Source organism: Erinaceus europaeus, chromosome 19 (assembly GCF_950295315.1).
Source record: "Erinaceus europaeus chromosome 19, mEriEur2.1, whole genome shotgun sequence".
NCBI lineage: Eukaryota > Metazoa > Chordata > Mammalia > Eulipotyphla > Erinaceidae > Erinaceus > Erinaceus europaeus.
In genome coordinates this window covers 31,660,036-31,677,670 of record NC_080180.1, presented here as the reverse complement: position 1 = coordinate 31,677,670, position 17,635 = coordinate 31,660,036, and the positions used below count along the sequence as shown (strand labels likewise).

The following is a 17,635-nucleotide window of genomic DNA, read 5'->3' as shown; positions in this document are numbered from 1 at the left end:
TGATTTCCCCCTCTCATATTAATTAACTACGGATTTATATGTCTATATTTTGCTAGGAGTGTACATAAACACCATTCCCACCACCAAAGGGCTGTGACCCATCCCTCCCGCCCACTCCCACCCCCCACTGGCCCAGGAAGCTACATGTCTACCCCTCACCACAGGGTTTTTACTTTGGTGCCCTACTTACAATTTGATCAGGTTCTGCTTTTAGTTTCCCTTTCAGATCTTCTTAGTCAGCTTCTGTTGATGAGTGGGATCATCCCATACTCATCTTTATCTTTCTGACTTAGTTCACTTAACATAATTCCTTCTAGCTCTGTCCAAGATGGGTCAGAGAAGGTGGGTTCATTGTTCTTGATAGCTGCATAGTATTTCATTGTGTATATATACCACAGCTTTCTCAGCCACTCATCTGTTGTTGGGCACCTGGGTTGCTTCCAGGTTTTAGCTATTATGAATTGTGCTGCTATGAACATAGGAGTACACACCTCTTTTTGGTTGGGTGTTATGGAGTCCTTGGGGTATAACCCCAGGAGAGGAATTACTGGGTCATATGGAAGGTCCATGTCTAGCCTTCTGAGAGTTTTCCAGACTGCTCTCCACAGAGGCTGTACCAATTTACATTCCCACCAGCAATGTAAAAGGGTTCCTCTGTCCCCACATGCTCTCCAGCATTTGTTGCTGCTGTCCTTTTTGATGTATGCCATTCTTACAGGAGTGAGGTGGTATCTTAGTGTTGTCTTAATTTGCATTTCTCTGACGATCAGTGACCTAGAGCAGTTTTTCATATGTTTGTTAGCCTTTTGGATCTCCTCTGTGGTGAATGTTTTGTTCATTTCCTCTGCCCATTTTTGGATGGGGTCATTTGCTTTTTTGCGGCTAAGTTTGCTGAGCTCTTTATATATTTTGGTGATTAGTTTCTTGTCTGATGTCTGGCATGTGAAGATCTTCTCCCATTCTGTGAGGGGTCTCTCTGTTTGTTTAATAGTTTCTTTGGATGTGCAGAAGCTTTTCAATTTGATGTAGTCCCATTGGTTTGTTTCTGCTTTAGTCTTCCTTGCAATTGGGTTTGATTCATCAAAGATGTCCTTGAGGTGTATGTGGGAAAGTGTTTTACCAATGTTTTCCTCTAAGTATTTGATTGTTTCTGGTCTGACATCTAGGTCTTTGATCCATTTGGAGTTGATTTTTGTTTCTGGTGAGATAAAGTGGTTCAATTTCATTCTTCTGCATGTTTCAACCCAGTTTTCCCAGCACCATTTATTGAAGAGAGCCTCCTTTTTCCATTTAATCCTTTCTGCCCCCTTATCAAAGATTAGATGCCCATAGGTGTTGGGATTTACTTCTGGGCTTTCAATTCTGTTCCACTGGTCTGTGTGCCTATTTTTGTTCCAGTACCATGCTGTTTTGATGATGATGGCTTTATAATATTGTGTAAGGTCTGGGAGTGTGATGCCTCCATATAGTTCTTCATAGAAGTTTCACATGATTTTCTGGATTTCTGTGATGTCAGTTGTGATATCTCCTCTATCATTTACATAATAAATAAATAAAAATATTATCATTTACATAATAAATAAAATTCTATTAATTTGAATGTTCTCCCTTTTTTTTTTTTTTAGTGAGTCTGGCTAGGGGGTTGTCAATCTTGTTTAATTTTTCAAAGAACCAGCATTTGGCTTCATTGATCTTTTGTATGGTTTTCTCATTTTCGATGTTGCTTATTTCTGCTCTAATTTTAGTGATTTCTGTCATTCTGATTGCTTTAGGGTTCCTTTGCTCCTCTTCCTCTAAGTCCTTAAGGTGTGCAGTAAGGTCGTTTGAGTTTTTTCTTGTTCTTTAATATGTAATTGTATGGCTATGAGTTTCCCTCTCAATACTGCTTTAGCTGTGTCCCAAATATTTTGATAGCTTGTGTCTTCATTTTCATTTGTTTCCAGGAACATTTGAATTTCTTGCTTGAGTATCGCTCTAATCCAGTGGTTCTTAAGCATTATGCTGTTTAGTTTCCTAATTCTTTGTCTTTTAGTAATTTTCTGTTTGTTGTTAAATGTTAGCTTTACTCCACTGTGGTCTGAGAAGATACTTGGGATAATTTCAATGCTCTTGAATTTGTTGATGCTGTCTTTGTAGCCTAACGTGGTCTATGAGTTTATGTTCTGTGGATTTGAAAAGAATGTGTATTCCATTTTTTTGGGGTGAAGAACTCTGAAAATGTCCAGGAGGTCTAGTCTCCATCTCTTCATTTAATTCTCTTCTTTGTTGATTTTCTCCTTTGTTGATCTGTCTAAGTCTGAGCGTGGGTTGTTAAAGTCTCCCACTATTATTGTATTACTACTGATGCATTTTTGTAGTTCTTTAAGTAGGTGTTTGATGTATTTAGATTGTCCCTCACTGGGTGCATAGATGTTAATAATTGTTAAGTCTTCTTGGCTTATTGATTCTCTAATCATTATATAATGGCCTTGCCTATCTTTCATTACTTTAATTTAAAATCTACTGTGTCAGAGATGAGAATGGCTGTTCCTGCCTTTTTTTGTGGTCCATTAGTCTGTATGATAGTTTTCCATACTTTCACTTTAAGTCTGTGTTTATCTTGTTGGGTCAGATGGGATTCTTGCAAGCAACATATGGTTGGGTTATGTTTTCTGATCCATCCTTACACTCTGTGCCTTTTGATGAGTGAGTTTAAGCCATTGATATTTATTGATATTATGGATTTAATGTATTGTAGTGCCATTATTCAACAATTTTTATTTGCTCTGATATATGACAAGTACAATAGTGATGTTCTTGTTTACTAGAGGTCTTTTCAAACCTTTTTCAAGGCAGGCTTGGTGATGGTTGCCTCCTTTAACTGTTGTTTGTCTGAGAATGTTTTGATCCCTCCATCTAGTTTGAATGAAAGTCTATCAGGATATAGTATACTTGGTTGAAACCCTTTTTCATCCAGGGCTCGATAGATATCTTGCATTCTCTTCTGGATTTTAGAGTTTGAGTGGAGAAGTCTGTTGACTGTCTTATGGGTTTTCCCCTGTATGTGACTTTTTGTTTTTCTCTTGCAGCCTTTAGTATCCTTTCTTTATTCTTACTTCTTTTCATTGTGACTATGATGTGTCTTGGTGTCTTCAGGTCTGGGTTGATTCTGTTTGGGACTCTTTGGGCCTCTTGAATCTTAATGTCCTTTCTGTTGTTCAGGTCTGGGAAGTTTTCTTCTATAATTTCCTCTAGAATATTTATTTCCCCTTCCTTTCTTTCTTCCTCTGGCAGGCCAATTATACGAATGTTATTTCTTTTGAGATCATCCCATATGTCTCTGTTGTTGTTCTCAGTGTCTTTCTATCTCTTTTTGAGCTCTTTTACCTCTTAGTTTTCTCTAGCTTATCCTCTGTCTGGCTAATTCTGTTTTCTGTTTCTGTTAGTCTGCTTTCCCTTCCCTCAGCATCTTTCTGCAGTTTAGCTATTTCAACTTTCATTTCTCTAATTACCTCGAGGTAGCTAGTATTTTCCTTTAGGGTCTCATCTGTTGTTTCCCTGATTCTTCTAGCCCTTTCCTCCATAGTTGTCTTCATTTATATAATTATTAAGTTTACTATTGCTTGCATACTTTTCTTATCTATGGTTACTTCTGACTGATTTGTAGTTTCTTCTGGGCTTTTGTCTTCATTCATTATAGTAGCAGTTTTATTTGCTCTTGGTTTAACCCTTTTTTATTGATGTGTTTTTGATTTTTGTGTTCTGTTGTTCTTCAGTTGTGTTTTTTTTTTTTTAGTACAAGCCATGCTATACTAAATACCTTTATGACAAATGCAGTCACCAACTTCAGAAATCATAATAGTAACTAAAGCAAGGATTGAAGCAGTTTAACCAATACCAGTTAGCCAAACAATGCCTTCAGTCCAAGAAAAAATAGCAACCAAGTCCAAATGAAAAGAAAAAGACAGGAAAAAAGGGATAGCAAGAATAGACAATTATGCAAATCTACTGTCCACTGTAAATTCTAGGGATAGCAAGAGTAGAAAGGGAAGTAGAGAAGGCACACACACAAAGAGAGTCCACTCTGAGTCAGATTTCTTCCCCAAAATAATTCACAAATGAGTATCAGTGAATTCAGAAAGCAGAGGAAGGAGGAAGGAAGAACAGAAGACAAGGATGAGGGGAAAAAGAAAAGAAAAAGAGCAGTGAATGTAAAGAGTTTTTTTTTTTAATTAGGTAGGAGGAGGGAGAAGGGGGAGAGTAGATAGAGGAGGTAGGTAGAGTGAAACAAGTTCCTCTCACAATGGATAGGACCCCCAGTCACCTAGCAATGGAAAATACACTAAAAGTTAATTTTGGTCAACCTGAAGGAGGGGGGGAAAGGGACACACGTATATATTATAGTAATAATAAAATAGAACAGAGTAAAAAAAAAACTCTAACAGTCAGTCTGCAGCTTAGACGGCTCTGGATTGACTCAGGCAGCCTTTGCAAAGACAGCCAATTGTTAAAACAAAACAAAACAAACAAACAACAACAACAAAAAAACCCCAAAACCTCCAGGAAGTCTTTCCCAGGTGGGGTGAGGCTCTTATTGGTCAGATATTTGCGATTCCAATTGAGCTTAAACCACTTAGACAAAAAAAAAAAAAAAAAAAAAAAAGCAAAGGGAATCAGAAAGGAAAAGGATTGGAATCACACCCCTGGTAAACCAGGAATCTTGGTAAAGAAAAAAAGCTCACCAGGAGCCTGCTAGTAGCAGCTTTCCAGTTCCTGGAGTCTGGTTATAGGGTAGGGGAGAGGGGTGCGCTTCAGAAATAATAAAAAAATTTCCTTTCTTTTTTCTCTGTTTTCTAACCCAAATTGAGCTATAGTCATCTCCTTAATGTTATACTTAGGACCCCTTATTCACCTTCCTGCTGATGGCCAGGCATCCTACCCTTTCCAGCAATGGTTGTCAGATCTCAAACCAGCAGCTGCCTCCAAGTCCCCATCTTTGCTTTGCCCCAAACCGGGATTCTTAATGCTGGTCCTTGTGCTTTGTGCCATGTGCACTTAACCTGCTGTGCTGCCCCACCTTTTTTCCTCATTTAGATCTCCACCTGTAATTAATTCTTATCAGTCAGGCTTTTCTATCTTGTTTTTTTCAATATAAAAGCATTTTATTTAATTTTCTCTGATTCCATCATTAACAAGCTTTCACTAATAAATTTATTAATAACTGTGGAAATATGGAAAAGGTACTTTTCATTGAATTTGGATTCTGTTCTTCACCAATTTTTTCACTGCCAATAGGGATAGATATTTAAACTATGTATGAGGACTAGAGAAGTGTCTTAGCAGTAGAGAAAATACCTTGTATGCACAAGACTCTAGGTTCAATCACACAGGCATGGCAACTGGCACCATATAAAAACAAAAAAGACATCACAGAGCATCATAAGTGGTGAATCAGTGCTCTAATTTCTCCTTTCTCTTATGTACATAATACAAAAAATTTTTAGGGATCGGGTGGTGGTGCGCCTGGTTGAACACATGTATTACAATGTTAAGGACCTCGGTTCAAGCCCCTGGTCCCCACCTGCAGGGGGAAAGCTTTCCAAGTGGTGAAGCAGTGCTGCAGGTGCCTCTCTGTCTCTCTCCCTCTCTATCACCCTCTTGATTTCTGGCTGTCTCTATCCAATAAATAAAGATAATACAATTTTTTATTAAAAATAAAATATGTGATTGTTATAACACTGTCTATAGCATTACATTTTTATATCTTAATTTTGCTGATGATGTAATCTCATTAAAACATTTAGAACATTAGGAGGAAAATATGTTTATCCTACTGTTCTGAAAGTGTTCAATGTGCCCTTGCACCCTTCAACATTCTAATGGACATATAATTATCCACTGGGGAGGTTATAAATCACAATCATTACCTCATAAAGTATAAAAACTTATGAGTCAGAGTCATATCCTTGATCAGCGAGACCTTGTGCAACCTTTGGGTTGTATACGTGGGAGAACATCAACAATCCAGCACAGTGTCAATAGGTCTACTCAAATTCCAGGAAAAGGCCTGCACTGTTAAATATTTAATAGAGCCACCATAGTACTGGAAATTAGTTATTTAAATGATATGGAAACATTTTGTCCTTAGGGTAGAAAATAAAAACATAGGTTATGGTCACCATCACTCAAATCAAGCATTTTCCCTCATATTTCACTCATGCTTTATGTTGACAGAACTATTGGCTATTTAAGAAAAACCTAGTTTCACCTGACTAGTGTTGTGAAAATAAATATATAGAAATCCTATCTAACTGACATTGGAGGTTAAAAGAGAGTGCCCTAGCACATCCTATCAACAAACTTCAGGCCCCCAACATGCCTTGTGTATCTGATGGGTTGTAATGTTACTTACTTCCTTGCCCCAGCAGAGGGCGAAGGAATGTTCTCCAGAGGCTATCCAGAGAGGGTTGGCCTTTGACTGGGAAAGTGCATATATGTCCTGCCATGAGATTGCAATTTCCAATATGTCTTTTTTTATTGCTGTTCCCAAATAAACCCATTTTGCTGGTGAAATGAGTCATTTGTTTCATGTCAACAATGTAAAATTAGTTTATACATTTGTGCAAACTTACCTACATGCTGTTTATATTCTCACTTATGTACATGGCAGACAGAGCTAATCAAACATAAATACAATTTCTAAACCAAGACAAGAAAATGTAACAACCCATAGGAAAAAGAGTATCTGCACCAATGATTAGAATTTTCACAAAATTGTAAAGCTCCATCATGGTATGTAAGAAAGACAACAGAAGAGGTAGAAGCTAGGGAGGTGATAGAGGAGCAGAGAAGCCTAGAAACCAGGGGAAGATGTTCTATAACAGACACTGGCATCTTGTCCATTGCAACATGGGGTTCAGAGCTCAAAAAGCACTAATGCTCATCAGGAGAGAGAGGTTTCACTTGTGACTTAAGTCAATCATATATAATTACTATGTGATTCATCAGAGGGAATCCACATTATAACATAAGCATACTATTCAACATAAGCAATAAAAGGTGGGCAGAGTAAAAGCCACTAAAAAGAGATACAGAAAAGTGGTCAGTAGCATTTAGGTCCAGAAAATTCCTTACAGTGTCCATATGCAAGGGAGGGCCTTTTCCCTGAGCAAAAATTCCCAATAACTCTTGTCAAAACCGTCAAAACTTAGAGAAGACTTAAGTATCACGGATGCAGAATTAAGGACCACAGGTGAAGAATCTAGAAAACATCCCAAATTAATCCAATTTGGTGCCCAATTATACACCATATTTCAAAGGTATATTTTCAGGGTCATGTGGAGCCTCTTGGCACAGTCAGGTTTTATCTCTCTTGTTGTTCACACAATGCTTTATCAGTGTCTTTGTAATGAAGTCACTGAGGGCCAGCAATATAGCTCACCAGGGAAATGTTATATGCTTGTTATATGCATGACCCAAGTAGGAGCCCCGAGTGCACTGGGGAAGTTTCTCTACTGTAATATCTTTTCCTCTTTCCCAATGTCTTTCTCACTCACTCTATCTGAAAAAAATTACAAAACCAAAATCATGGGCTCTGAGTGAGGTGAAGCCACAGAAACTTAACAACAAAAGCCTGAAACTTAATATCAACAAAAATAAGTGGTTGAATCTATCTTGATTATCTTCATTTTGACCTCAGTCAGGGTCATTACCACATCAATACATATAAGATCAGTAAGGATTATCAACAGATATACATAACCCCCAGAGCCTCAGGACTACAACAGTGATGATGGCCTGAAGAAGTCTCTGAGTTTCCTGGACTTGGGTTAGGTGGAACTGGGGAAAGGACAGAGCTACAATTCACTGGGTGCAAGGGAAATCTTCTCCTAAGTTCTGCTGCAGAAATGCCGTGGCAGGTCCTGAAACTTAAGCTCTCCAGCAATACACACTACTATTATAGATGCAGTTCTCTGAGATCCAACTGTTGTTGAGGGGAACATGAGGCTGAAGGAAGGGAGCAGTAGATACAGGGGCTAGCTGCACTCAAGTGTAATGTGGTTCAGATACAGGACTTCCTGGGCTGAGCATAAGACGCCTTGCTGCTGGAGCTTAGCTGACTGGTCCTGGGGCCAAAGTTAGGTTCTGAACGTCTCTGTAGAGACTGGCACTTTCCCTTAAGAGCATGCCAGCAGAAATGGGCCTAGTGCTCATTCTGCAGCCTCTGGAGAGCAGATGGAATAGTTTCAGGAGCAAATGGGGCAGGATAGGGTGGGGGGAGCTGCAGGAGGTATCTACTTTCTGTTCCTGTGCCCTCACTGCAGGGTCCCAATTCCGGAGAAGAAGCCTTTACCAGATGCAGCTGTGAACTCCAGGCAAGGACCCGAGTGTTCATTCAAATAAATCTGCTTGGCAAGAAGCTTAGCTCTCAAAACTCAGCCTACTTGGAACAATCTCCAGGGGCCTGTCCTAGTGAGGAGAGTATCTCAAGACACCATAAGGGAAAAAAAAAAAAGAGTGAGGGGTGGAGGTAGAGGATACCACAACAGCCCAGAAGCCTCCCATCCTAGGAACTGTGGGCAGCACCTCCAGATTTGCATGTGCTCTTTCAGTCAGCAATAAAATCAGCATAGATTGAAAAAATAATTATCTTCACAACCAGAGCTGAGATTTCACTTTTACCAAGGGATAAAAAAAACTCCAGTCAACAAACATTCATTAACTACTTATGGAGGTGCTGTACCAGGCACTGACACTTTGCTTTCATAATAGGAAGTGAGATTATAAGAATAAAAATACACTCTGACAAGCAGGCATTTTCTGCATATTGCAGTAGAATTCTGGAAAACAGTGTTTCTAAATCTCAGAGGAAAACCAGTAGGTGGTTTAAAATGAGAAAAAAAGATGAACACATTCTTTTGCTTTCATCTCTACAAACATTTAACTTATCACACTTGAGAGCAGTGTAGAACAATTTAATATTTTCATTGGCTGTGTCTAAAAGAGAAAGTGAGATACAGGGGCTTTGAGCCAATTTAAAGACATTGTTTTGGGGTTGTGGTTATGGAGTGGTGTACACATAATCAAGTTGAAGCACAGGGTCTAACGTGGGATTTCTTTTTTTTTTAATATTTTATTTTATTTATTTATTCCCTTTTGTTGCCCTTGTTGTTTTATTGTTGTAGTTATTATTGTTGTCATTGTTGGATAGGACAGAGAGAAATGGAGAGAGGAGGGGAAGACAGAGAGGAGGAGAGAAAGATAGACACCTGCAGACCTGCTTCACCGCCTGTGAAGCGACTCCCCTGCAGGTGGGGAGCCGGGGTTCGAACCAGGATCCTTATGCCGGTCCTTGTGCCGGTCCTTGTGCTTTGCGCCACCTGCGCTTAACCCGCTGTGCTACAGCCCGACTCCCCTAACGTGGGATTTCTACAGCTGAGATGTCACACAAAGCTGTGAATTCAGAGCTCTGATTTTAAATATCCATTTAGTTTGTTTTGTTTTTAAATGCTTGGTATTAGACATAATGTTCAAACTTTACCTTTGAAGATTACTAGGCCAACAATCAAAATTTTCCTGAATAAATGTACTGGCCTGCTTTTTCAAAATTATGGAGACATTTAAAGTTCAAATGAATTCTAATGTCTCTTCATACTTATATAATGCACATTATTTCTATATCTCCCCATATGTATTCTAATATAGCAACTAAGCATTTAAAATCTGAAACATTTTAACTTACTAGTAAATTTTAGCAGATGAAAATTAAAAAAGAATATTAAAAGCAAGTGAATATAAAAATAGTTTTTAGAGGCTTATTCATAGCTTTTTAAAAAGTGAAAATCAGGTCAATTTTAATCTATCAAATCAGTTAAAGTTCTTAAAAATAGCGCTCAAGTCCTCTGTTTAATGCAAGTATAAATTAGCAAGACATTTCTGGAAAATAATCATATGATATAGATGAGGGTTCACTTGGATTCCCAACTTGGCTAGGCAGGCAAATAACCAAATTAAGTTATATATGTATGGAGAATTTACACAGACATGAAAGATTCCATAGAGGAGCAGAGAAAATGGGGGACTGTTTTATCTTGGACTAAAAAAAAAGAGTTTTGGGCACTTCAAAAGGCAGGAAAACAATTTATGGGAAGATACTAATGGGACAGAAAAGAACTGTAGAGGCCAGTGATAGCACACCTGGTAGAGTATGCATGTTACCCTAATCAAGGATCCAGGTTCAAGCTCCCAGTCCCCACCTGCAGGGGAGAAGTTTCACAAGTGGTGGAGCATTGTTGCAGATATATCTCTCTTACTCCCTCTCTACCTTCCATCTCCATTTCTGTTTCTATCCAAAATAAATAAATAAATAAATGTTAAAAAATTTAAAGAAAGGAATTGTAATGAACAAACTCAGATTCCTCCCTACCCCCCACACCTATCTCTGATAGTGTTGTAGTTACCTCAGATGATAGCTTCTTCCTGGAACAAGCCTTCCACCTAAATTCTTCAGCAGTAGAGGAGAAGGTCACAAACTCTTTCAGAGTTTTAAGGGCCTTGATTGATTAATTTCAGCTGGCAATAATCCACCTGACAAAGTGCTGCATGTTGGGGTAGCCTACTCTGCACCCCATCAGCATAAAGATTATTTTCAGCTGAAAGCATTTGAGATTCCACAAATGCATAAAGAAGCCTGATAAGAGCTTCACTTATCTAGTTAAAAGCATCAATTTCTGGGAAATAACTCTGCTATAAGTTCTTTCTTCAGGATGAATCTATTCCCAGAATGGGGAATTCAAATAAAACCTACCCTAGGTCCCTTTTTCGATGAAACTGTATGGTCCTGCAACTCACACCTGTGTAGGCAGACTCCACAAACTCTTTCAAGCTCATATTTGTTCTGAATCCCATTTGTCTTTTCTAAAAATATCTGTTCTTTCCATAGAATTCTTTCCCCTTATCTTCCCTCCCCTTCCTAAAGTCTATAAGCCTTTCCCTGTTAAACTAGTTGCTTTTTTGTTGGTTCTCAAATGCATTAAATAAGCATTTCCCATTCAGTCTGTTTTTTAATTTCACAGGCTTTAGTCAACAAACTTAATAAGTACAGGATAAGGTAGCTTTTCCTCTCTTACATATATGGATTCATACTTTGAGGGGTAGGACCAAGATAACTGAATAGGGAAAACCTGAATTTATCTCATCTTGAATTGATAGCAAGACTACAACAATATTTGGAATAATCTGCACAGAAATTCACCTGAACCCCTGGTTAAGTCGAATTTAAACAGTAAGACACAAAATAACAGCATCCAGGTGAAGAGGAGGCACACTTATCAAGAAAGAAATCTCATCACATGGCAACATACTGTCACTGGGAAGAGATTTCCAAGGTATAGATCTTTAGCCCAGAGAGAGGGTGGTGTACTGAGTCCCTGGTACACCAATATAACCACTCTATACTTATAACACTGGGACAGGATACATGAAACTTTAGGGTAAACCAGTTGGAGTTTCCAGCAAGAACTATTTTCATACCTCTAGCAATTTTGTTGATAACAGCTGGTGGATGCCATATTGGTACTTATTGTTGTTAACAAGCCTTGATGGAACATTTCTAGGAGAGTTCCATCATATAGCAAGTAGGTGAGCCAGTTGGGGGCTTAGAGACAGCTATCAAGCATTCTTACTCCTGGCAAACAAACGGATCATTTCTGCCAGCCCTCAACAGACAAGGAGCAAGCAAGTCACAACCTACAGGCAGCAAGAACACCTTTGGACCACCCAAAACACAGCCAGCTATCAGAGGGCCCCACTGGAATCTGTGCTTTCTTCCCAGTCCACCAGACTACACAACTTGCCAGCCTTGGAATGTGCACCCATCTCCAGCTGGGACAGATACTCCAGCTTTCTCTCATGTCCAAAGCAGCATGCATTTACTAGTCTCCACCAAGGTCTGTATAGCCTCATGGCCTACTAACTTCCAGACATTCACAGTCATGAACCACAGTAACCTCCCCATCTGGCTCAGCAGCCTAGGAGGTGGTGAAGCAGATAAGGCACTGGATTCTAAAGCATGAGGTCCTGAGTACATTCCCTGGCATCACATGTGTCAGAACAATACTCTGGTCCTCTCTTCTTTCTTATTAATGAATAAATAAATATTAAAAGATACCTGGACCTATCTGATGTTCAGATTTATATCTTAATCTCAAAGGCTTAGGACCATTGATTAATTTTAATTTAGGTGTGGCCTCTCACACAGCTTGTTCTTTTATCTGCTCTTCTTGCTTTTCATATGGCCATTTATCAGTCTTTGCAAACAAGTGGTTGTTTTTTGGTTGATAATGTAAATTACTCTCTCTATTGCCCTCACTTTTCTATCATTCAAGGTGTTGCTTCATTTCATGGCCCTCATGGTCTTATTAGCTGGAGTCATTATAACATCAATATGTCAGCAACACTATAATATCATATAACAAAACAATGTGGTGGCATGCTCATAAACGCACGTGCCTTTACATGTATAGCACAAGAGTTGTACACATGATTGTTTATTAGTCTGACCTCATTTTTTTTACAGCTTGAAAAGATGTCATTTATTTATAATTTCTTTTTTTACTGGTGATTTAATAATGATCAACAAGATTGTAGGATAAGAGGGGAACAATTCCACATGATTACCACCACCAGAGTTCCGTATCCTATCTCCTTCATTGGAAGGTTCCCTATTCTTTATCCCTCTGGGAGTATCTGACCTGAGTGTTTTAAAATCATATATAAAGTGGCCCAGTAGGTGGCACAGTGGCTAGAACTTTGGACTTAAAAGCATGAGGTCTCCTGAGTTCAACCCCCAGCATTGCATGTGCCAAAGTGGTGTTCAAGTTCTCTCTTTTTCTTTGTTTTCTCCCTTTCATATTAATAAATCTTTAATAAATTAATATATAGAAAAGGTAAAAATAGCACAAAATGTAAACCATGCTTATTTCTAGGATGTACAATTAAATTTCTGTATATCGCTATATTTTTCAGACTTAAGAAGACAAATACGTAATATCTTTTAATGGGGGTGGTGAGAAGAGAAGCACAGAAGGCCCTGACCAAAATAATTCATTTGGAAGCAAAATGTTTTGCCTATTGTTGTTAAAATTTCGTAGGCTCTTGCCGGGCGGTTTAGCTTCACAGGCGGGTAACAGAGACATGGAGACAACGGCTGGGCAGGGGAGCTGTATTTCTTTATTCAGGAACAACGATTCATAAACTAAGACAAACTAATCACCAAACAGAACTCTGCTGTCTCTTTGCCGCTGCACAAGCACTCTCTCTTACTCTGGAACTCAGGAACCCTCTCCCTCTTACTCTGTCTCTGCCACTCTCGAACTCTGCAACTCAGGAACTCTACAACTCTGGCACTCTCGAACTCAGGAACCCTCTCTCGGGGTTCCTTGGGGCGGGGCCAAGTGGGCCCGCGAAATTAACTGGACTGATCCAATTCTCTTGGTGGGGGAGGGTTGGAACAAACCAATGTAAAGCATACGACAATTCCCCCTTTTCTTTTTAACTAAATGACTATAGTATCAAGAACCAGTGTGCTGCTAAGGGAAGGCCTGAGGGGGCCATATCTGCCTCTGTGGGCTAAACTTTATCAGCTTAAAAAAAAACATTTCTTGCCTCTGGGGAGCGTACCTGTCTCGACAGACATTTGTATGGGGGTGGGGAACGGCCTAGAGTCCCAAAGGCAGCTGGCTGCAATTTACTTACTATGAAACAAAACTTGTTATTAGCATATTTCTAATAGAGAAGGAATTTGAGACTTTTACATATCAACAACGTCTTTTAACCTTTTGTTACACCCATTCAAGATGGAGACACACCCTAGTTGTGGGCAGGAAAGGAAACCTCAGGCATGAGAATAATTAGCATAGCCATTGTGCGATCTACCATTTCTAACAGAGAAGGTAATGGAGAGTTTTACATATCAACAAGTCTATTTAACCTTTTGTTTAGACCAACTTAGTTAAAATATATTGATTGTTAACTAATTTTTACCTCAGACTTTAAATGTAAGTTAATTTTATCTTTATGAGAATTACGTTGAAAACCTTTTTCATTTAACTTTGTCTAGTAAGAATTTAGCCTTAAAGTTACTGTTTACCAAACTTTAAGCATATACATAAACATGGTCATTAATACACAAGGAGAGAAACCTTTGTTACGAAGACATGTCATTTTAAACACGAATTTAAATCTGTACTGTCTTAGTTGTTGGGGGGGGGGTTCACCATCTGGAGGTGGCTTCCCGCACAGCTTCACTTTTAGGAATTGCAGGTTGCGATCTCTGCACAAATCTCTACATACTCCAGCTTGTCTGTCTTCAGACCGGACTGGCGGCTGGAGATCTCGTGTGCCCAGTTTCGGCAGGGAGTCTGGGGGTCCGGGAGGCCCGGGATGGTTCCAGAATTCATAGCAAGAGGTCAGGAAGGCCAGTTTTGTAGAAGGCGTGGGCCTAGGTGCCCAGGGGTGGCGACCATGATAGGCCGCCGCGGCCCTGCCCCATGGCCCTGCCATGTCTGCTGTCCTGTTTGCAGTGGCCGAGCAGCGTGGAGGGATCACGCGTCCAGTGCCCTGTGCCACGCGGTGGAGAGCCGGCTCCTGTGGGCTGGCCTCGGGCTCTTGCGTGTTGGCATCGGGCTCCTGCGTGGAGGCATTGGGCTCTTGCGTGCTGGTGTAGGGCTCTTACGGGCTGTGGGGCTGCGGGGCTGCGGGCGCAGTGCGCAGGGTTGTCTGGGCGCAGCCGGCTGGCTGGCTGTTTAACCAGGTGGAAACAGCAGCTCTGTGCCTCGCCTCCCTCCCGCTGGCTCTTCCCACTGGCTGTTCTGAGTTTGCCCGAGCGAGTGGAAACCACGGAGTGGTCCAGAGATAAATGTTCCAGAAACAGCAAAACAGTCTCGTGAAGAAAGGGCAGAGGCCTTTGGAGATCTCTTCACAAGCAGAAGAGAAGGCCATAGTGCGTAGGTAGCCAAATTGTCTTTACTTATCTGAGAGATGCGCAGGTCAGGTCTACGTGGGCGCCATTTGTTGTTAAAATTTTGGCGGCTCTTGCCGGGCGGGTCTAGCTTCACAGGCGGGTAACAGAGACGCGGAGACAACGGCTGGGCAGGGAAGCTGTATTTCTTTATTCAGGAACAACGATTCATAAACTAAGACAAACTAATCACCAAACAGAACTCTGCTGTCTCTTTGCCATGGCTGTCTCTTACTCTGGAACTCAGGAACTCTCCAACTCTGTCACTCTCGAACTCTGGCGGGTTTCCTAGGGGCGGGGCCAAGCGGGCCACGAAATTAACTGGACTGATCCAATTCTCTTGGCGGGGGAGGGCTGGAACAAACCAATGTAAAGCATACGACAGCCTATCTTCTCTTTGAGTTCATAACACAATACATTAAGGTGGATTTTCTTTTCCTTTCAATACAAGCAATATTTGTCTGTTTTCCTGTGTCTTATACAGTAGTGATTAAAAAGTGGAACAAGTTGCAACTTGGAGCATGAAAGAGTCCACCACATATCATCATGATATATAAAGTACACAGGAAGGTAGGCAGTGACCTGTAAACATCTTTTAAATGTGTATTTCATAGATTAAAAAAAACATAATAGGACATTAAAGTAAAAGGTATCTGCCATGATTTCAATATCTTTGTAGAATTAAAGTAAAAAAAATTTTTTTGGTCCTTTCATTCTGATCAAAACATTCATGTCTGGAGAAAGAGAGAAAGAGAGAGAGGGAAAGAGAGAGAGAGAGAGAGAAGGAGATAGAGAGAGAAGGAGAGAGAGAGAGAGAATGAGAGAGAGGGAGAGAGAATGAGAGAGAAGGAGAGGTCTTTCACAAATACTGACAGCACTGGGTGCTTTATTGACACTTTATTGACACTCCCCCCAACTGTCCATTGGTGACTCTGGGCCTCTCTCTGGGCTCTCTATTCTTCTGGTCTACAGAAACCTTCTTATAGTGACCATAGCCCCTTCCAAGGAGACCCCTAGGGGTGGTGAGACAGCTAAGGAGTAGTATGCTGCAGGGGATGGGAAAAGATAAAAAATGGAAAGTGACCACCTAGCTGGAAGGAAAGACAGGAGTTCCAGTTGGCTTCTCCCCTCCTTTTTTTTCTCATCCTCCTTCACTATCATCCTCGGGTATCCTGTTCACCCCTAGCCCTGCCCTACAAGGCTGTGTACAAATGAACTACCTCTGCTAAAGGGCAAACTTATGTTCTTAACTTTCCTCTCATCCCCGTACTTGCCTCATATTTCCTAGTACAGCTCTCTGGGGGCTCACTCTCCCTCACCTCACCCTCTCCTCAAGGCCATGCACCAACTCTCTCAGGTGTCTCAAGTATTCCTAGGCCTTCCAGCCTGTTCTGGTGGAAGTCATATAAACTGCTTTGATGTGCAGGACAACCTCATTAGCTTGAGGGGAGCCCTACACTAACTAGATTACCTGGGGTGGGAGCAGCAAGCTTGCTTCATAGCACAAAGCCCAGGCTTTGTTCCTGCAGTTCTGAGGGAATATTACCAGAGTCTCTCAGCTGGCTAGAGAATTTCCTGTGTGTCTTGTGAGGTGGAGAGTTGGAGGGCCAACCCTCTGCAACCCTCAGGGCAGGGGGCTGGCCTGAGTAGAGAGGAAGTGTGGTGGTTCTATTAGCAGTTTTTTTAATGTGATGCACCAGAGAAGCACTATTTTGGAAGTAGGGGATTGATTCTCTGGAGAGAAGACATACTGAAGATGTAAGTTTTGAGGGTCAGCAGAGATTTAGACTCTGGAATCTGGCCTCTAGTTTCAGGCAGAGAAGCCCACTGAAGAGGGGCAAAGGGGTAGACAGAAATTGGTGGATCTTCACAGGTCCAAGAATGGTTCCTGGCCTGGCCTGGTAGATTATAGCCTTCAGGTAACTGAAATTTCTTCCTGTCTAACCCTCAGTGACTAAGCTATTATCTTCTAACAGGGACTGAGAGAGAGGCCAACCAAGAGAAGCAGACTTGCCTGTGAACCAGTTCGGGGCAAACTGTGTTCACCTAGCACTTTCTGGAACAGTCTTGCCCAAGTGAGCTTCCTGGGCCTCCAGAGCCTCAGTTTTCAAGCCATGGGCCACAGCTTGTCTGTATTTTTCTCACCCATGACAGTGAAAAAACACAAGAGCAAGCAGGCCACCCTGCACCCCTTAACTTGCCTCTGCCTTGTGACTGTGCTTAATATAGGTCAAACAAAAACAGCTCCCAAAATAGACCTTCTCTGAGAAGCAGCTGCGCTTGTGAAATGCTCCCCAGAAAGGGAAAAGGTGTGGGTGACAGGGGAGTGGAGCTCTCCTCAGGTGTTACATAACCTGGACTGGAAAACTGGGGCCTGATAACTGCCAAGGAAAAGAAGGAAAAACCCGGTGGGACCCCAGCTTACTCTCCTCCCTGTCCCACCCCACCCCCATTTCCCTGCCCATGTCCAAGAAGCTGCCCAACAGCAAACAGGGAGGAACTGCAAGGTCACCCCTCAAAGCATCACTCCAGGGAGCCTGTCATGCATACCAAAGTGATCACGTGATGCCCACCAGAGCTGGCAGGAAGCCCCAGTGGAGAACTGTTGCTCCAGGGTCTGCTCTGTTTGCACTGATG

The 17,635-nt window shown here is 41.1% G+C and overlaps 1 protein-coding gene across 3 annotated transcripts in view; it reads left to right on the top strand.

The window, feature by feature from the left end:
• PEBP4 (phosphatidylethanolamine binding protein 4) overlaps positions 1 to 17,635 on the top strand; it is a 304,246-nt gene that overhangs the window by 16,839 nt on the left and 269,772 nt on the right. For 2 of the 3 annotated variants that reach the window (XM_060178832.1, XM_007529151.3), the window contains exon 2: positions 15,483 to 15,568. The exons of the other annotated variant lie outside the window; for it this stretch is intronic. In XM_060178832.1, the coding sequence (XP_060034815.1) occupies positions 15,545 to 15,568 (24 nt within the window). In that variant the 5' untranslated portion in view covers positions 15,483 to 15,544. The remainder of the gene's footprint in view (positions 1 to 15,482; positions 15,569 to 17,635) is intronic. 3 annotated transcript variants of the gene reach the window in all.